The 21,222-nt window shown below is 35.7% G+C and overlaps 1 protein-coding gene across 6 annotated transcripts in view; it reads left to right on the forward strand.

The window, feature by feature from the left end:
- The first annotated feature begins 4,887 nt into the window (after positions 1-4,887).
- The window catches only part of LOC117930807 (serine/threonine-protein kinase EDR1), a 28,234-nt gene continuing 11,899 nt past the window's right edge, over positions 4,888-21,222 (forward strand). For 2 of the 6 annotated variants that reach the window (XM_034851544.1, XM_034851545.1), the window contains exons 1-7: positions 4,888-5,431; positions 6,634-7,056; positions 13,949-14,052; positions 14,491-15,668; positions 16,118-16,158; positions 19,544-19,612; positions 20,381-20,481. In XM_034851544.1, the coding sequence (XP_034707435.1) occupies positions 5,003-5,431; positions 6,634-7,056; positions 13,949-14,052; positions 14,491-15,668; positions 16,118-16,158; positions 19,544-19,612; positions 20,381-20,481 (2,345 nt within the window). In that variant the 5' untranslated portion in view covers positions 4,888-5,002. The remainder of the gene's footprint in view (positions 5,432-6,633; positions 7,057-13,948; positions 14,053-14,490; positions 15,669-16,117; positions 16,159-19,543; positions 19,613-20,380; positions 20,482-21,222) is intronic. The other 4 variants (XM_034851549.1, XM_034851548.1, XM_034851543.1 and 1 more) reach the window with 3 other exon arrangements.

The raw sequence follows: 21,222 nt of genomic DNA on the forward strand, positions 1-21,222 counted from the left end.
TAATAAAGTGATTTATTGTTTTGCTGAATGTTTTATTATAAAGTTAGGTTTATTTTGAATCCCATGATTATGCTAAAGTGATATTTTGACCATCTTTGAAAGGATAGAAGAAATAAATAAATAAATTATATTCAATATGATACATATAAGCTTGATTGGGGATGACACCTAACTTCTACATTTAATAATTGAAGTATAAGTATAACTAGAAGTAATTAATAATGTCATGTCATTCATTTTCATGTTTGGAAATTGTCTTTAAAAAATATTTTTATTAAAGATAAAGATAATTATTGTGTTTGAAAATTTTGAATTAAAAAAAATAATTGTGTTTGATGCAATATCGAATGCTAGATTTTACAGGAATACTTGCTCATGAGATGAAAATTGATCAAAACTCATAGGTAAGTTGAAATTTACGACGTTTAACCGTAATATAATATACGTTGATAATAATATGAATTTTGAAAATATACACTCAAATTTAATACGACCACAAATATTTGATTCTATGAAATGTCAATACTAGCTCATTCCTTTCCCTAGATAGGAAATGTTTGAGTCACCCATGCATTCATTTAAAATCTTCCTTGAATATGATCTAGAACATCATATAACATTTCTATACGAAGAAAATTAAACATACCAGTAGAACATGAACTCATCCCATATTTGTGGAAGAGGCTATCTATAACGAAAAATATATGGATAAACATTAACAATTCATTTAATGTGTTAGTGTGTTGAGTCTTTATGTTCATGGGCTCAAAACCGGTAAAAAGGAAATGTTTATATCCTTTATTGTCTCTTTTCTATCTATGACTCTTTGATAGCTCTTATGCATAGACTGACTCATCTGAATCAATACCACTACTTCGGCCAATTTATGGAATCAATACTAATATGAGGAGGTCGTGTTTAAGGTCACATTGTCTACTCCTTTCTAAAATATGTTCCCTCAATACTCCTTTCTAAAGAGATTTTGTAGAATATTACTCTTGAAATTAAGAAAAATTGATGAAAAGGAAATGAATGGAAATAAATTATACTTAATGGGTACTTTTGCAAAAAATATATATTTTTTATATTGAAGAAATAGAAATTTAAAAAGGAAATTAAATAAAAAAAAACCAAATAAAAAACTTGGAATCAATATTATTATTGTAGTCAACGATTTTGACCCAAAAAAAAGAAGAAGTTGAAATATGGAGAGATTTCACGTTACAATAAACTTAGAATTAAGAGATTGATTCACAAATATGAGAGAAAATAAGTGACATAATAAAAACATTTTAGGAAGAGGAAAATTTACATACATTTGTATTTTTGTATGACTTAGGGTATAGATAGATTTGACTCTTATGTAATACTTATTTTTTGGTTGAATAAAAAAAATCAAAATATTTTATTTTTTCTATTATGTTAAAAGTAATTTATTAATATCAATTAACATAACTAAATTGAACTTATTGATAAAAAGTTCACTTTAATTATATTGGTTGGTATTAATAAATTACTTTTAAATTAATAAAAAAAACTAAATATTTTAACTTTTTCTATTTAACCAAACAACAAACACCACCTAAGATCATTTGGCTACAAGAGGAATTAGACAAAACATAAGTTATAATGCAATAATGAGCAACAACAAAAGATGAATTTAGTATTAATTTTATGATGAATGAATGATAAAAAAGTGAATTTAATATGGATTGTTGGAATCAAATCACGAGGTGGAGTAGGTGTGGAGGCCATTTACATCATGGGGAAATCATCTATATTTGTGGAGTACTTCAATTTCAGAAGGATACATATCCACTTTTCATAATTTCTAATATAGTATAGATTAAACTTTTTCAAACTAAAAGAGGGTTTAGTTAAACTTCATTTTGACTAAATTATGTTTAAATGTATGGTTAAACAACTCTTTGGAACTCCTTCAAGCAAATATTTGCCACAAAATTGAATTTCCATTTATGGAATTCAAACCATTTAGAAAATTAAGTTTTGTGTGTAAATATATTTTTAAACTTAATTTAAGTAGACTATTTGGTAAAACTTAATACTTAATTATTTAAGTGATTAAAAGTTAAATTATACTTAAATTATTGACTTAAAACCTATTACTTAATTCTTATTTTAAGTATTAAGATTGTTTAATAAAATTAACTTAAAATTTATTCTAAATTGTCAAATTGACATATTTATCCTCATAAATTATAAATAGGGCAAAGAAGATTGAGTGTTAATGAAGGTTATGAAGTAGCAAAGAAGATTATGGAGGTAATTAGGATAAATGAAAAAAAAAATATAAAATGAAGATGTGAACTTAATAATAAGTTAATTGTTTTTACTTATTACTTAAAGTTATTTTTTACTTTAAATCATATTATTAAGTTATTTTACTAAATATATTTAATTTTTTTAATAATTTAAATTAAGTTATCAAATTACTTTAAGTTATTAAGTTGGTTTACCAAACACCCGCTTACAAACTGATTAAATGAAATTTGATTATATGACAAAATTAAGTTTAAAAATTTTAACTAAGTTTTAAAGGAACTTTTGATAAATCTTGAATCATACTATACAAACCAAGTTTGAATGTACAAATAGCAAGTCATTAGATTCACCATAATTATCATATTAATTGATCCTAATGTATGGAACTTTAGTTGTTTATGATTGTGATGTCTCACATAAGATAGAGGAGAAAGTTTCTGACGTTACATATATATATAAACTCCTCTTAACTTTGTAAATACATTTTAAAGTTGTAAAAACTCTTTTAAATACAAAACAGACAATATTTACACGGTTAGATACAAGTCATTACAAATAGTATCAGAGTCGATTTTTGACTTCGATGTGGAGGTTTGTTTAGTTCTGTAAGGGGTTGTTTGTTTGTTTAAGTCCATAATCCCTTGGGATACAATGAAAACATTGTGTTTGCATGAAAAGGGGTTGATTATGATGTTTTAGATCAGATAAGGGAGAAAGTTCCTGATACCATATGTATATAAACTTTTTTTAACCTTGTAAATATGTTTTAAAACCTTAAGGCCCTTTCAGGTTCAAAACAAACAATATCTATATGATTTGATATGAGTTGTTACGCTTTATAATTTTTAAATCTACAAACATGGAACACATTTAGTATACATACAAAATCTCTGCACTCTTAAAAGTATTATTATGTGTGGCTAAGATCTCCACACTCCACCTCGAATGCCTAGATCCACTCTACGAAGAAACGATAGCCCGTTAAGTTGGAGTAAAAAACACAAAATTAGTTATAATATATCCAAACTTGAATACACTAATGAGTAGTTCAATAAAACCAATTTATGTTTCTATTTACAACACAATCTTAAATAGGATTCATGAGGATCTAAATAATTAGAACCGATTATTATATTCTTGTGACAACAAATTGAACTTGTAACCGTGTAATGCATATTAGAAAATCCTTGTTCTTTCAAAGTACATTGCGACATCCACCTTGAAACATAAAACATATTGATAATTTGGATTCATTCTTCATTAATAAATTTAAGCATATTTATCATTAGACGACATCCACCTTATAATTTAATCGCTTGAAATAAAATAATTGGGTCAAACTATCTCATGGTTATTATTTTAAACACAAAATATTTAGGTGCCATTTGAATACTTTTCTTTTTTAAAAATAAAAAATAAAAAATAAAAAATAATAATTTATGTATAAATAATAAAGGATTACCTTTGAAGATTATTATTTTTTTCAAAAATTGTTTGAAAAATATAAGTATTAAATTAACTATTTTAAATATTAAATATTTTGATAACAATTTTAAGACTAAGGGGTGTTTGTTAAAATTTAATAAGTTGACTTTAAGTTAAATTTATTTAAATTATTAATTTAAAATTTATTACTTAATTATTACTTTAAGTGTTAATGTTATTTGATAAAATTAATTTAAAAATATATTTTAAACAATCAAATTAACATATAATTAGGGTAAAGGAAGTTGAGGAACATTAAAAGTCGTAGAGCAGTAAAAGATCCTACATTAAATATGAGAGAAAGTTCTTAACACAATATATGTATGGACTTCTTAACCTTATAGACATGTTTTAAAGTCGTGAAGACTCCTTTGGGCTTAGAGCAAATGATATCTACACAGTTAGGTGTGAATTGATCCTTGACCTCGATGTGAGATACAATAAGGATGTTATTTAAAAAAATTTATTACTATGTAGACGCGTTTTAAAGCTATTAAGGGTCCTTTTGAACTCATAACGAACAATGGACAATATCTACATAATTGGAAGCGAGAATTAGAGAAATAGAGATAAAAAGTTAAAATGAATATATAAACTTAATAATAAGTTAATTATTTTTACTTATTATTTAAAATTATTTTTTACTTTAAATCATATCATTAAGTTATTTTATCAAAATAATTAATTTACTTAGTGACTTAAATTAAGTTATTAAGCCAATTTAAGTTATTAAATTGATTTATCAAATACTTACTAATTTTTTTAAAAATTAGAAATATATTTTTATTATGACGTATTATTAAATATATTTTTTGATTTATATCCCATCGTAAACCTTTTTAAAATATTTTGTTATAAATAAATTATTAACTTTTGGGAATATAAATAAATAAATTATTATATTTTAAATGATTTTAAAAATATATGTATTTTTTCAAAATGCCTAATTTTTATATATTTATTTTATTTCGAACGCGCTTCTACGCATTAACTACTAGAGAGCACATTCGGCCCAAAAGAAACGGTCGTGATTTCTGGAGTGGTGAAAGGTGTAAGGCTGCTCAGAGTGGCATTCCTTTGTAATTTCGGTGAAATTGGTGAACATTTATTAATCTGGAGCCTATATATCTGTGCCCGAACGTTTTCCCTCCCAACTCCTTGTGACCAGAGGAAGAAGCCAAGAAGGAGAGAAACATAATCAATTTCAGACAAGAAATTAGAGAGAGAAAGGGAGATGAAGCACATTTTCAAGAAGCTTCATATAGGGAGTAGCAGTCACGATCCCAATCGATCCAACGAAACCCTAAGCTCCGCCACTACATCATCGCCCGCCTGTGCTTCCGATCATCGGACATCTTCCGCGCAGTCTTCGGTGAGCCCTCCCTCCTCCTATCCTTCTCCGACTACTGTATCCTCCACCGCCGCCTCCACCCTCCCCACCGCCACCTCTCCGGCGGCATCGAATCGGTCGGACTATTTCTTGTCCGAAGAGGAGTTTCAGGTCCAACTTGCTCTTGCTATCAGCGCTTCCAATTCGGACTTCCGTGATGATTCGGAGAAGGATCAGATCCGCGCCGCGACGTTGCTCAGCTTGGGCCGCCACCGAACTGATTCGGTCCGCGATAAGGATGAATCGGCGGAGTCTATGTCGCGCCGATATTGGGTGAGTTTGTTGAAAGCTGAATTTCGTGGAGTTCTTGCCATTCATATAGTGAAGTCTACTAAATTTGCATGAATTTAGTTGATTTTGTTGTGTGTCTTTTTTTGTGGTTGACTTGATTCTAGTTTCAGATTAGGGCAATCTTAATTTGCTCAATTGAGTGTTAAATTAAGCTAAACTTTGTTCGTCTTCTCTGAGCTTGGTTGCATTCTGTTTTTTAGCCTCGAATGTACTGAATTCTGTGGCATCATCATGATTTTGTTGGTTTTACTATATTTGTAGTAGTTATTGTGCAGTGTCTCTTAATCTGTTCTGGAATTGGGAAAATTTTTTTGCAATTTAAATTTGGAACAATATGGTCTGGGAAGGTCTAAATGATCAAAACTGCCCATTCGTACTTTAACTTTATGGATTGAATTGAATTTGGTTTTATTTGGTCTAAAATATGCTGAATGCTACTCCATGAGCATTATCTACAGATTTTCTTCCTCAGTTTTTTGTTGTCCGAATATGGAGTACTTTTGCATATGGTATTGTGTTGGTGTCAATTGGGAGCAAATGTTTGATTCAGATTGTTCCACTGAAGTTAGGAGAGGCTTGGTTAGAAAAGCAAAAGAAAAAATAAAAATTGTGATGTGCTCATTGTTCAAGTGAATAATTGAATTTACTACTATCAATTGCATAACTGAATTTACTTTATTAATTCCATAACTTCTCTGGAACATTTCTTGTATTAAATTCCACTGCATAAGCATGACTCCTTTGCTTTTAGCTGGGTTTTTGGTGGTTGAGTATTTATGAATCTGGTTTCAGATTGGATAGCAATATTGGTGATGATGATTAGCGTGAATATTAATTTTGGGATATGGTGTTAAGTTGGGTGAAATTTGGCTCCTGGGGACAAAAAAACACCTAAAGTGGTCATCTTGTGACTAAAGTTGGTTGAATTTGGGTTGTTCAAACTTCTCTTGAGCCCTCAATGTCCTGAATTTTACTAAGTGAGTACATTTCGAATGATTTAGTCCCTAGCCTCACCTCCAGCCTCTGGACCAAAAAAGAACCAAAAAAAAAAAAAAAATGAGAGGAAAAATGAGGATGCTGTAATGTATTTTGCTTGTATCTTCCGTTCATTAACAAGAAAGATTTTTTGTACTTGTTATATCTAACTTGGCTTGATTTATTTTGGGCTCTCTTAACTCCCTCAGGATTACAATGTGCTTGACTATGAAGAGAAAGTGGTAGATGGGTTTTATGATGTGTATGGGCTCTCCACAGATCCAGTAATCCAAGGGAAAATGCCATCTCTCACAGATCTTGAAACAAACCTTGGAAACTCTGGATTTGAAGTGATTGTAGTTAACCGCAGAATTGACCCTGCCCTGGAAGAGTTGGTGCAAGTCGCACACTGTATTGCCTTAGACTGCCCTGCTGCTGAGGTTGGTGTTTTGGTGCAGAGGCTTGCTGAGATTGTTACAGATCACATGGGTGGGCCAGTAAGGGATGCTAATATTATGTTGGTGAAGTGGATGGAAAGCAGAAAAGAGTTGAGGACATCTCTTCACACAAGCATTTTGCCTGTTGGGTCCTTAAGTATTGGCCTTTCACGCCACCGTGCTTTGCTTTTCAAGGTGAGCTATTTGACTGTCATTTCACTGTAGTCTCTTGAGCCTAGAGCTTATCAAGTGTAGTCTTTTCCTGGCTGTCCCTGTTCTTGGAATCAAACATCAAATTCAGCAGGTGCCATGTTACATTGGTAAATTGCAATTTGAAACCTGGATCCTCCAATCTATGGGTTTGGGTATGCTTCCTTGAGTAATTCTAATTTTTGTTCCTAATACTAGGATTTTGGGATCAACGATGTTTGAAGTTTGGTTAAATCAGTTCTTAAATTACTCTTGTTTTCTTCTTGTAGTTTGCAGCCTGTTATTCATGGTGTAGAACATATGGAGATTGTTACAAAAATCAAATTTTCTTTTGGGTTTTTGGAAATGGAAATAAATGTAGAGGTGGGAAACGCACATATGGAGATTGTTACAAAAATTGTCTTAAAAAGTTTATATAGAAAGGCCTCCTTCTTTTAAGTGTCATATTGTTTTATCTTCAGGTTCTCATTTTCCAGATCATGCTTAAGAAAATGAAACTACAAAGAAAAAAAATGTAAAAGAGCTAAGTTTAGCTAGTAACATGGGTTGCTCTTTCTGTGGGTTTAGATGATTATGTTGTTGATCGGCTAGCTAAATAGGGTGTCAACAAGTATCTGATTTTGGACATTTTGAACCACTTAGGTATTTTTTTATTTTTTTTAGGTGATTCACAATCACTTGTTTGTATTTACACATGCAGTTGTTTTCCTGTTTGATTTAAGTTGCATTTGTTTTTTTTATCTAAAGTATGAATAGGTCTGACTTTGTCAGAAATCTGAATGGAAATTGATGCAAAAGTTTCAATTTAGATAAAAAAAAAAAAGTTACCTATAAGAGAAAAAAAGGTTCACTCATTGGATTTATATGAGAAAAAAAAAGCTGTAATGCAATGACTGCTTAGGAGGTGAGAGGAGGTTTGAAAGGTAGAAAGTGTTGGTTTGCAGTAGAATCCAAGACCTTTGAAATCTCCATTGAAGTAGTCCGAGGTAAGCTGAGAGGGATTATTTTGGAAAGGAGCGACAAAGGCTTTTCCTCTTGGATAAGGTTTGGAGAAAGGAGTTTGAGCTATCTGTTGGAAGGTGTGGAAGCTTGGTGTAGAGGAGAGTCAAGTTCGAGGTGTCTAAAAGTTTGGGAAGATGGGGGAAGAAAGTTCAGGCTGGAGTGTCGATCGAATGAAGCTGGTAGGTTTATACTCTGTTCGGTGCTAGATGTGGAAGCTAAGAAGTATTGTCTTGTATCTCCAGAGGGAAAAGGTTTAGTTGGGGGGTAGTTCTTGTTGGCTAAGAAGTTAAGGGCCTTAGGAATCTCCACTCCAACTCTGATCAAAGCTTTTTCGGGTGTTTCCATCTCTGAAAGGGGTGGGTGTGGTTTCAAAGAGAAAGGGAAAGGAACGTATGCAGATGGCATGAGGGTGAAGACAGGGGAACCAGGGGAGTCTTTATGGGTGCATTTAGGGGATCGAGAACTTCTTTGCAGGAAAGAGTAGCTAAGTCGTTGCTTGGTTGGCAGCTTTGGTGACAGTTTTGAATTGGTTCCTCCTCTGTCATCCTTGAAGGGGTGGACGCTTGCAACTTGGATTCTAAGGAGAGGGGGGGGGGGGGGGGGGGGTGTTTAAAAATCTCCAAGTTGGGTGGGGCCCTTGTGCTGTTTGAGTTTGAAAATAAATGTGAAGCTGATTTGGTACTTTTAAGGGGCAACATACGGTTTAAGGAGAGAAAGTTTCTTTTGCAAAGATGGGGACCTGAAGTGGGGTGTTTTTGGAATGGGAGTCATGGCAAGGAAGTATGGGTGAAGGTTGTAGGACTTCCTCTTCACTTTTGGAGTAGAGAGGTGTTTAAGAGAATTGGGGAGAGCTGTGGGGGTTTTATAGCTGTAGATGTGGAAACAACTTTTTTTTCTTAGTTGCAATGGGCTTGTATCTTGGTGAGAGCCACTGGGAAGGATCTGTCAGGGTCATTACAGGTGGTGGCCGGGCATACCTGCTGGGCGGTTCGTCTTTGGTGGGAAACACCTCCTTGGATTTCTCAGGTAGTGCCTAGGTCTGAATTTTACAAAAGTGTAGGGCGTGAGGTTAAGGACAAAGGTGTGGGTGGTGTATGCGTTGGTGAAACCGTGCGGGAGACTCAACTTGGTGATCAGAGCTGGGGGTTAGAGGAGCAGGTTGAGTGTGGTAGAAGGAATAGGGGTTCAGTTGGTGTAGTGGGTAGGCTGGCTAAAGGCATTGATTTGGACTCAGTTTTAAGTGGGCCTGGGCCTAGGACAGCAAGCTGGGAGCAGTTTAAAGGAAAAGAAACGTTGGACTAAAGTGAGTGGGTTCGTGAAAAGCCTACGGGTAGAGCGGGCTGGGCTGTGGGCTCTAAGGGTCCTTTTGGGCCCATTTTAAAAGAGGCCCATCCCCTTGTGTGCCTTTTTGGGCGGCTCTTTTCTTCTAGGGCTCCCCTTGAGTCTGTCGTGGGAGCTTTGGGGTTGGAACAAGTGGCGCTAGCTGACGAAAACTTCAACGCCGGGGGGTCGCTTCGTAGTCGATCGACACTAACCGACGAGGCACTGTTGGACGAAGCATCCAGGTATCCCGTTTATCACAACCACTCTCTTTTTTCTTTGGGGCTTCGGGGTGTTTCTTCTTCTACTCCTTTCTTGGGGCCCAATGAAGCTTTGTTGGTGTCGGAGGGGGCTTCCAGTGGGTCGGAAGGCTCAATGGCAAGGGCGATGGACTGGGATCCTTTGCGAGTAGTGCCGATTGAAGATTTTTTGGTCCTCGATGGTCGGAAAGAGGCTCCTTGGGGTTCGGATGGCAATGTTGGTGCGATTGAGCTAGTGATTGTCCTGGTTGGATCACGTTTTGCACGTCCAATAGTGGAGAGGACTGACTTTCAACCGGAAGAGGGGGGGCGGGATGAAGGGTGGAACTCTTAACTATCTCGCGAAGTTCAATCGATACCATGTCGATGGAAGGGTTCGAAGAGGAAATTTTGTATCTCTTGAGGAGGATGAAGGGGAGAATTGACCAAAAGGGGTAGGATGGGGTGTCTAGAAAGACGAAATTACTGTCTTCAAAATTTAGTAGGGAACTCAAGAAGTTGGAGTGGACAGTGAGCTATAAAAAAGCTAGGGTTGATACCGGTTTGGGTATTTTTGAAGGGGCTCCTGTGTCAGGGTGCAAATGAAGATAAGAATTTTATCCTCGAATGTGAGAGGGGCAAATGACAGAGATAAAAGAAAGATAATTAAGTCATTGATAAAATCTCAAAGAGTGAACGTGGTTTGTTTGCAGGAAACCAAAATTATAGAAATGACTACGGGGCTTGTTCGTAGTCTTAGGGTGGGAAGACATCTAGACTGGAGTGCAATCAATTCAAGGGGTGCAGCTGGAGGTATTCTAGTGTTTTTGGGATAACAGAGTGTTTGAGTTGGTTGACTTGGAAGAATGGGAATACTCAATTTTGTGTCGCTTTAAGAATTGTGTGGATGGGGTTGTGTGGGTGTTTACTGGTGTGTATGGTCCGGTGTGCAGTAGGGATAAAGAGGACTTTTGGGAGGAGCTTGAGTCAATAAGAGGTTTATGAAGTGACCCTTGGTGTGTAGGTGGGGATTTCAATATGATCAGATTTCCAAAGGAACGTAGTAGGGGAGGAGGACTTTTTGCATTAATGAGGAGATTTTCAGAAGTGTTAGAGGATTTGGAGCTGAGGGACTTTCCTTTGCAGGGGGGTTCTTTTACCTGGAGGGGCGGGTTGAATAACCAATCCCAATCTAGGCTTGACTGGTTTTTAGTGACAGATAATTAGGACAACTTGTTTAATGGGTCTGTGCAGGGTGTTTTACCCAGACCGGTTTCTGATCACTTTTCTATTTTGCTAGAAGGAGGAGGTATGAAGAGGGGACCTTCTCCTTTTAGATTTGAGAACATGTGGTTGGAGGAGGAGGGGTTCAAAGATTAGATGAAGATGTGGTGGGGGAGCTTCAATTTTACTGGGACCTCCAACTTTGTTTCAGATGCAAAGTTGAGAGCCTTAAAAGATATTTTGAAGACTTGGAATAAAAAAGTGTTTGGTCTCATTGAGACTAAAAAGGGAGAAGCTCTCAGCCAGGTTGTGTATTGGGATGAAAAGGAGAAATGTTTAGCTCTGAATCTGGAAGATTGTGAAGCTAGAAAGGAGGCTAGAGAATCTTATAAGACTTGGGTGTTGAGAGAAGAAATCTCCTGGAGACAGAAGTCTAGGGAAGTGTAATTGAAGGAGGGGGACAATAACACCAGATTCTTCCACAGGATGGCGAATGCTCACGGTAGAAGGAACTGGCTGTCGAAGCTGAAAGTGAATGGCTGCTGGCATATCGAGGAGAATGATTTTGGGGGTGTTTCATAACTTGTATTCAGAAGAAGGGGGGTGGCGTCCCTGTATTGATGGGTTGTCTTTTATGGGGCTAGTTAGCCGTGAGGTTGAGAGGCTGGAGATTCCTTTTTCAGAAGAAGAGGTGTTTGTAGCACTCTCAGATCTAGGCAAGGACAAAGCCCCTGGTCTAGAAGGCTTCACCATGACTTTTTGGCTTTTTTGGTGGGATGTCGTGAAAGTTATGGGTTTTTTTAGAGACTTTCATGAGAGGGACAGATTTGTAAAGTCTTTGAATGCTACTTTCCTGGTTTTAGTCCCTAAGAAGGGAGGTGTAGAAGACCTGAAAGATTTTAGGCCGATTAGCCTTGTAGGCAACCTCTATAAGTTGTTGGCGAATGTGTTGGCTAATAGAATTAAAAAGGTAATGGGCAAAGTGATTTTGGAGTCCCAAAATGACTCTGTGGAGGGTAGACAGATTTTAGACGCAGTTTTGATTGCAAATGAGGCTGTGGACTCAAGGTTGAAAAACAATGAAGGAGGTGTATTGTGCAAGTTGGATATAGAGAAGACATATGATCATGTCAATTGGAAGTTCTTGATGGCAATGCTTAGAAAGATGGGCTTTGGGGAGAAATGGATAAATGGATAGATTGATGCATCTCTACTGTGAATTTTTCTGTTTTAATAAATGGTTCTCATTTCGGTTTTTTCCAAAGTTTGAGGGGATTGAGACAAGGAGATCCCTCTTCCCTTATTTGTTCGTGATAGCCATGGAGGTGTTTAGTTGTTTGTTGAGGAGGGCCATTAGTGGGGGCTACTTATCTGGTTGGAGGGTGAGAGGTAGGAGTGGTGAGGGGATTCTAATCTCGCACTTGTTATTTGCTGATGATACATTGGTGTTTTGTGAGGCGTTTCAAGACTAGATGAGTTATCTAAGCTGGCTTCACATGTGGTTTGAGACTTGCTCAGGTTTGAGAATCAATCTAGAGAAGAACGAGTTAATCCCGATGGGCAGGGTGCATGATATAGAGGACTTGGCCTTAGAGTTGGGGTGTAAAGTGGGTGGTCTCCCTTCCTGCTATTTGGGTTTGCCTTTGGGGGCCTCCTTCAAATCAGTGGCTGTGTGGGATGGAGTTGAAGAGAGATTTCAAAAAAGGCTAGCAATGTGGAAGAGACAGTATATCTCAAAAGGAGGGAGACTCATTGTAATCCGAAGCACTTTATCTAGCATGCCTATCTATTTCATGTCCCTTTTTTGTATGCCAAGAAAAGTGAGATTAAGGTTGGAGAAGATTCAGAAGGATTTTCTTTGGGGTGGTGGAGCTCTTGTGCAGAAACCGAATCTTGTTAGGTGGAACATGGTTTGCTTGGAAAAAAGGAAAGGTGGTTTAGGTGTGAAAAATCTAGCTCTGATGAATATAGCTCTCTTAAGTAAGTGGATTGACGATTTGTCAATGAAAGGGAGGCTTTTTGGAAGCAAGTCATCAGCCACGAGTATGGTGAAGAGGAGGGGGGTGGCGCTCCTGTGTAGTGAGTGAGAGGTATGGTATGGGATTGTGGAAAGCAATTAGGAAGGATTGGATTTATTTGAGTGGTAGGTTGGCCTACCAAGTGGGTAATGGGCAGAGAGTGAGATTTGGATGGACAAATGGTGTGGAGATGAGCCACTTTGTGAGTCATTTCCTTCCTTATTTTCCATTTCTTTGTCTAAGGAAGCTTGGGTATTAGATGTTTGGAACCTTGATGGTGATGGGGGTGGCTGGACCCCTCTTTTCTCAAGGGTGTTTAATGATTGGGAGGTAGAGTTGGTGGAGCATTTTTTGTAAAAGATCCAAGCCTTTAGGGTGCAAAGGGATGAGGAAGATAGAGTGATTTGGATAGCTTCGAGGTGTGACACCTTTACGGTCAAGTCTCTTTATTTTATTTTGGAGCCCGGAGATTCTCCTTTATATACATTTGTTTTATCTATAAAAAAAAAAAAAGTTTCAATTTAGATTTGAGATATGGCTACTTGTATTCTGAAAAAATATCTGAATATAAGGCACAACTTAAAAAACTAAACATAAAACATCTAAAGTCTATTAATACTTCAAACAAAAAAAGGGCCTTAAGCCCCCACTTATGAAAACATAATTTTCAATTGTTACCATAATGTGTCTATTCTTTTTCAAGAACCAAGTTGATGCTGCGTGATTCCTGATAAAAGGTCAGACATGGTGTGGAGCACTAGACACCGTTTGTGTGGGAGGGAGGGGGTTTATACATTTGATATTTCTCATTTTGATTTTGCAAGTTAAGATTCGAGACACTACCTCTAAAACCAAGTAAGGAATGCAGTTGCATGAGCTTTTGCTCCACTCTACTAACGTAAATTTGTTAATAATTCTTTGCCATTTCTCTTTGCATTATGATTTGATCTTGCCATGTTCATAAGAACTAATTATATTTGTGCTCAGATTTTGTTAATTTTTACAATGTTCTTATTATCACATTCAAATTGACTAGTTTTGTATTTTTTATTCTCTTTATTTTCTGGGATGCAGATATTAGCTGACAATGTTGGTGTACCATGTCGACTGGTAAAAGGTAGTCATTACACTGGCGTAGAGGATGATGCTGTCAACATAATAAAATTGGATAATGAAAGGTTACAACTTCTGCTTGTTTTAGAATCTTTTATTATGTTTACCTTTATGGCTGCTGCTAAGGACTGTTATTTGAATACTGCACATAGTATTCTTTTTAATTTCTAGTGGCTTTTTTCCCCTTAGTTATCCTCTCTATTTAATTGAAGGTCGGGCAAACCCCATGAACAATGCCCTACTGTGTCATGGCTTAGTCCTGAAAGGACCTTTTTTGCTGAGTTTCCTTGCCTAGACATGTTACATTATTCATTCCAGATGGTTGTTTATCTTTTTGTTGAAACAAACTTTCATTTTTTGATCTCATGATCATTTGTATTATTTATGCTTATGCACACATGCACGCACATTTTGTCTAAATAGTAAAACTAGTTGTTAGTTGTTATATACATCTTCCGTAACCCCTTAAGTCATGGATCTAATCCCTGTTTTTCTGTTTTCAGGGAGTTTTTGGTTGATCTCATGGGAGCCCCTGGGACACTTATACCAGCTGACATTCTTAGTGCAAAGGATAGTTCTTTAAAGTCATATAATCCAAAATTAAGTAAAATCCCAACTCTTCAGGCATCTAAGGACCCTGGAGGTGTTTACTCAAGACCTAAGCCATTGCTTGGTGATTATGAAGGCAGTAGTCAAACCTCCACAATTGAAAATAGTTTGCCTCAGGATAGGAAAGCAAGTTCTGAAAAGATAGAATCCTTGGATTCATTTTCTAGTTCAAGTGGTGACACTGGTGTTGGTACTTCCAGAATTTCTAAAAGAGGGACTCCTGTTAATCAGTCAGATCTTCGGCCTTCATTGGCAATCGGGGCCTCTGTGTATAAAGGGAGTCGTGGTGCCAATGCAGTTGGTGATGGTTCGAGGATGAATGTTAACATAGTTCCATATAATCAAAACAGCACAGAAGACCCTAAAAACCTTTTTGCAGATCTTAATCCTTTCCAGATGATAGGATCCAGCAAGGCTTCTGCACAGAGCAAACCTATGGAGAATAAAGTTGATGAGTTTCAAAGAGAGAAAAATAGCGCTGCCCCTGGTAGACCCCCTTTGCCATTGATGTGGAAGAATCGTTATGCTAACAATGAGGTCCCAAGAAAAAAGGAAAATGATTTTGTGGAGGGTCTCTTTCCAAAAATCAACCGTGAAACCAATGACTACAATCTGCCATCATTAACTTCCAACAATGCTACTACATCTGAAAAAGTTTATTCCGGTGTTTTCAAGTTATCTGGTAATGCCTATATGAATAACAAAGTTAATGATGACCAAAATTCTTCTTGTAATACCACTTCAATGTTGGCACCAAGCACAAGTCAGTTCAATAGGTTACCTTTGGATGAGGATGTAAATGCTAATTACAATGAAGAATATCACAAGGATGGGAAAGTTTTTCAAAGTGACATGGTAGATGCTGCAAAAGAACATGACAAGAATGAAAGTGGTCTGCATGATCACAGGAAGTTCAGACATGATAGCTTTATGGAGAACAATTTGAGGGAAGCTGAAAGTCCTTGCTCTTCTGTTGACAGTGATGCTGGTAAAGTTGATCAAATGTTTGAAGATGTAGGTGAATGCGAAATTCCTTGGGAAGACCTGGTTCTTGGGGAAAGGATCGGACTAGGTAACGTATATGACTAGCCAAATTTTTTTATCGTGTGGATGAGTTAGTTGTTGCTAACATTTCATTAGGTTGGTCTAGGGGGTATACAACTTTAAGCTTTTCAGGAAAAGTGATATTATGGTAATCTCTTTGGGAGATGTTTCTCTTGAGAACCAAGATCTCTTTCCTTTTGAGCAATTCTCTCTTTCTCTCTCTCTCAATGATGTTAATTAATCTCTTATGGGAAATCTTCTGCTGTTTTCCTTTCACCAATTGACCATTCTCCTTTGCTTTTTGTTGAAGAACAACAATTCCTACTGCTACCGCTCTTTTTATTTTTTTTATTTTTTATTGTTTATGTTAACGTTTTTCTTGTTGGAAGAATGGTTGTAGTGTTTCAATCTGAGCATTGCAATATGCTCATTTATTTGGATGTTTTCTGATTATTATTCATGTTTTGTTGTCAATAGGCTCGTATGGAGAGGTCTACCATGGTGATTGGAATGGCACAGTGAGTTTTACTTCTCCTTCCTGTATTTCAATCCCTTACATGTAATGCTTTGTTGAGGGGAAAAATTGCTGAAAGAAGAGAATAGTGGATCCATAAATGTGACTCTTCTGGATTTTTTTTTTGTCTTTACATTTTTATTTTTTATGCTAGTGTCTTCTATGTCTTGAAACCAGTTTTTTGTGATTTAGTTTATTTACCTCATCTGCTGCTTTTTTCCCCTCAACTATTGTATGCTCTTTGTAATGCACTATGTATGCAGAATTTGGTTTGTTTGAATGGAACCATAAAAATTGTTTGCATGCTCACTCTGACTTTTCTTTATTGAACAAACAAACTATCATTTTTTCTCACCTGTCTTGTTTCTTTCTCCATTGCACCCTCCTCTTAAGGCATACAGCCTAGGATACCGTTGTTATCTTTGTAAACATCTTAATCAGATCCAAAAATGATCAACCCAAATTTTCCCCTAGTGCTATCTTTTTTTAATTAACTGAGAAATGATGATTCGAAGAACTCTTTAATTTTGTCCACAAAAGATTGCACATTCCTGCTTGTTTTATGCCGCATTTCCTGATCTTCATAGTTGACATTTCTTATTACAGTTTTTGTTTCTTTTTTTTGAATACTTTGTGTATACTTGATTTGCTAACAGTCCCTTACTACTCACAGGAGAAAAAAGACACTTTTGCAATAGAGTGGTAAAGAGAGGATGAAACAAGTATGCACATGAGAAAGGTTTTAAAGTTTTTTTTTTTTACTTATCAAAAAAGAAAGAAGGATGATGAAACAAAATGAAACTTTAAAATCTTTCTCATGTGCATACTTAAGTTCAATAATGATGTTACTACACGCTATTTGTGATGGATATTCTTAATATTGCCCTAGCAATGATTTTGTGGAACATTAAGTGAATGGTGTAAACTGAAGTTGCAGTCAGGTTATGTGAAGTGAATCTTAAAATGTATTGGAGTGTGATATTACAGGAAATTGGAAAATAGCACTCTATTATTATTATTATTATTATTATTATTAATTTGAAACAAATTGATATGATTTTTTTTATAGGTAAAAGCAATTATATCAAAAGCACCTACCAAAGGGGCATGCAAAAGTATACACAATGTATACAAGTTCTCTAAGGCCAAAAAGGCAGAGGAAACACAATTTTTTTTTTCGATAGACAATGATGTAATTTTATACACAAGCACAATAGAAACATCGTAGCAAGGTCACAGGATGTATACAATGAGTGCCAAAGAAATAACAAAAAGGGGCACCGAGGAACCACCAAAATGTGAACAAAAAACAACTTTTTGCCTTCTTGTTAATCCAACCAATCAACAAAGTCAATTAAATATATTTTACCTTCACGTATGTACAACTTTACCTTACCCACAAAAAGAGAAAATCTTCCAAAAATACGAAAGATGATCAGAAAAAGAAGGGGAAACGCGTAATTAGAGTTGCATAATAGCTATATAGATCAAAGATAAAACAAGAATATGTACAAAATATAGAAACAAATACAATTCAAGTGGGGTAAATAATCCTCTACAAAAGAACTCATCTACTTGGCATAACCTTTTGCTAATTGATTTGCAACATCATTAATTAAGTGCGAGGACTAAGAAAAGGAACGACCCTAGTTGCTTGCTAGATCTAAATTTTGATGAAACCACATTTCTTACTTCCAAGGACCTCTCTCCTCTCTCCAACCTAGACATCTATGAGATGATGACAGCATAATCACCTTTCACCCATAATTGGATATATCCAAAGCCTTAACCTGCAATAAGCCTTCCAAAAGACTAAAATCTCTACCCCAACAGCCAATACTCCTACTAGTTTAGAGAAGGATCTCAATATTGTGCCATGGTGATCCCTAATTACACCTCCTATTCCCAATTAACTTGGGTTACCTAGAGCACTCCTGTTAAAGTTTAGTTTAATCACACCCATTGGAGGTATAGTCCATATTAGAAGCAACTCCCTAGGTACCCTCTTTGACCTGGAAACCATATTCTAATCAAGCTATAGAATTCTCGAAGGAGGACCTTCAAAAGTTGTAAAGGTTGAAGCTTGGACAAAGGAATATAACTGTAGCAAATACCATATAGATTCTAAGGTCCTTTTATTCTAAAAAAACCCTCATGTTCCTTCCCCTCTAGACTATCCATAAGAAAGTAAGGCAAGCCAACATAGCAAAGCTTCCTCTAGGAGAACTCCATGCCCCCCAAAAGGGATAATCATATTTGTCACACTCATGGGAGGACTCCAATCCATCCCAACAAGGCTAAATAGCTTATGTCAAAGGCTTGAAGTCACTGGGCAATATAAAATAATATTATCAGTCAATTTCCAGCTCCTTAGGCATATAACAAAATGATTCAGACTGAGAGCTTTGAGAAGCCTCCTCACCTATAGCAAATCAGTGTTTTCTTATTGGTCATTGGCCATGCAAAAGTCTTAACCGTAGATTGGGATTTTAGATTCACAAATGAAGTTGACAAGAAAAACATGGCCTAGAATTAGGGGTTAGAAAGAGTTGTAAAGGAAAACTTTACAAAAAATAAGCCTATGAAAGTTAATACTTATAAAAAAAAAATGAAAGTTAATGACAAAATTCTTACGTCCAGTAAGAAAGATGACAAATAAAGAAGGATAAAAGATGACAGAATAGCTCAACATATTTGAAATTTTTTCTGCTCGGGTGTGTTGAAGTTCCATAGAATTGTTGGAGTTGGTGGTTGATAGTAGTGTTGATGATGGTGTAGAATGGTACTGGATTGTTCATTGTTGGTGATAAGGAGGCTGTGGTGGTGAGGATGCTGGTTTGTACAGAAGTAGCTGGTATTTGTTGGTGATAAGATTGGACTCCATATGATGTTGGAGGAGATGGTTTTGGATGAGTTAGGTGCGGATATGGAGTGGTAAAAGTTTGTGGTGGTGCTTGTCTATACCTTATGTCTTGTACAGAAAGTGGATGCAATGGTTGTGGTAGGGTGACAAAAGAGGCATGTGGTTATGGTGTTGATTATAAAAATTTATGCTGGCTCTATGGGTGTCTACTGAGAGGGTTGTGGTCCAATTCATTATTGTTGGAGGTCCATTCATTTGAAAATGATATAATTGTCCTCTAAATGGATTTCATTATTCCATTTGTAACAGTGCTTTCTTTTTATTGTCTTTTTAAAAAGTCAGTCATATTTATTACTTTATTTATTACGATTTTTTTGGGACATTGGGCAGAGGCATTAGTGGGTTACAGTGCCTTTTTTGATTGACTTTACTTCCATAAGATTATTATTGTTATTATTATTATTATTATTATTATTATTATTATTATTATTATTGTTATAATGTTAGATTTTTTGTCGGACACCAGGAGGTTGCTGTGAAGAAGTTCTTGGACCAGGATTTCTCAGGTGCTGCTTTGGCCGAGTTCAAAAGAGAAGTAAGCACCGAGTCAGACTTAGATTTATGCATCTAAAGTGTTCTGTTTTGTTGCTGAAATTTAAGAGGAAAAGAAAAGTAATTGAGAAGGCCAGAGAAATAGGAAATAGTTTAAAGTTGCATTCCTTTCTAAAAAAAAAAAAGAACAAAAAAAAACCTTTTTTATTTATCCATTCAGAAGAATACAAACTTAACTCAACTCAACAATGCCTTGTACAGTTTATTTGAAGTAGTTAGGAATCATGTTTTACTATTCTCTTCTTTCTAGACCTGTGTCACAAAGATGCTAGAAAAGGAGGAAAAAAAGGAGAAAATTCCTAAGCATTAATGTTGGTGTTGGTGGTTTGTGGTGCAGTGCCAGTGATGATGATTTGAAAGGCCACATAAATTGGTGGTGGTGCACCATTGTCAGCCTGTCTCTGCTGTAACTTGGAAAAAAAGTGGAAACCATAAAAACAGAAAAATGAATATTTTGCTCAAAATTATTTCTATTTTATGTTATAGTTACCTGAAGACAATAGAATGAGTGAATAAGATCCCAAGGCCCAAAACCCAACTGTTCAAGTTTTTTAAATTAGGATTTCTGTTCTATTAGCTACGAAATTGTTGACCATAAGAGGATTCAAATTATGTTTTATTTCCTTTTGTGCCTGACAATGAAAAAGAACTTATATTATATATTATTTCTATGTTGGAGACTTGGCTGGTAATTTTGTTATAAAGCAAAAATGTTAACTTGATGTCTGTCTTTTTTGTTCTTTAATGTAAGGTGCGAATAATGCGTAGATTGCGTCATCCAAATGTTGTTCTTTTTATGGGTGCTGTTACTCGCCCTCCAAACCTCTCTATCATCACTGAGTTTCTTCCAAGGTACATTTATATGATATTTTCCCCCTCCTTTTAATGAAGTGAATTTCTTTGCCAAAGTATTGGAATACCTGATCCGAATCTTTTTGTTCTTGGCATGCATGTTCAACCTGAGCATGGTAATCCTTAGAATTGATTGTGTTGATTTACACTATCTTATTATTTATTCCTTAATGATATTGTATTCCAGAAGACGCTAGTCTGGAATTTTTATTATCATAAGGGATGGGGATTCAACTTACCAATCTCTATGGCTCATCTGCTATCAATTTATGATATTATTATATTATTTTATTTTTTGTTGGTTACTCAATGGTTTTGTTACTTGATGGGGACAGTAACAGAGATCTGCATCAGAACTTTTAGGTGTGTAGGCCTGGCTTTAGCAAGTTGGTCATGGATTGTCAAGCAGTACAAAGATAGTACTATTGATTTTATTATTTGAATGTCCAACCCAACTAATTCTTTGAAGACAGTTTAGGGTTGGCTGATACTGAAAGCTTTGGGTTCAGTAGAAAGCATATTTCAAATGACACACGCATCAATATCCCCCCACTTCTGTTGTACACAAAATATGCTTGTAGGTGTATATCATGAAGTACTTGACGAGGCTTGACATGTTTCTTGAGATGTCATAAACTAAGAGGGTATTTGGTAAATGAATTTAATGATTTAAAGTGACTTGATGTCTTAATTTATATCAATCTTAAATCTTTTTTATAAACATAGTTTTAGATTTTTAAG

Source organism: Vitis riparia, chromosome 14 (assembly GCF_004353265.1).
Source record: "Vitis riparia cultivar Riparia Gloire de Montpellier isolate 1030 chromosome 14, EGFV_Vit.rip_1.0, whole genome shotgun sequence".
Lineage (NCBI taxonomy): Eukaryota > Viridiplantae > Streptophyta > Magnoliopsida > Vitales > Vitaceae > Vitis > Vitis riparia.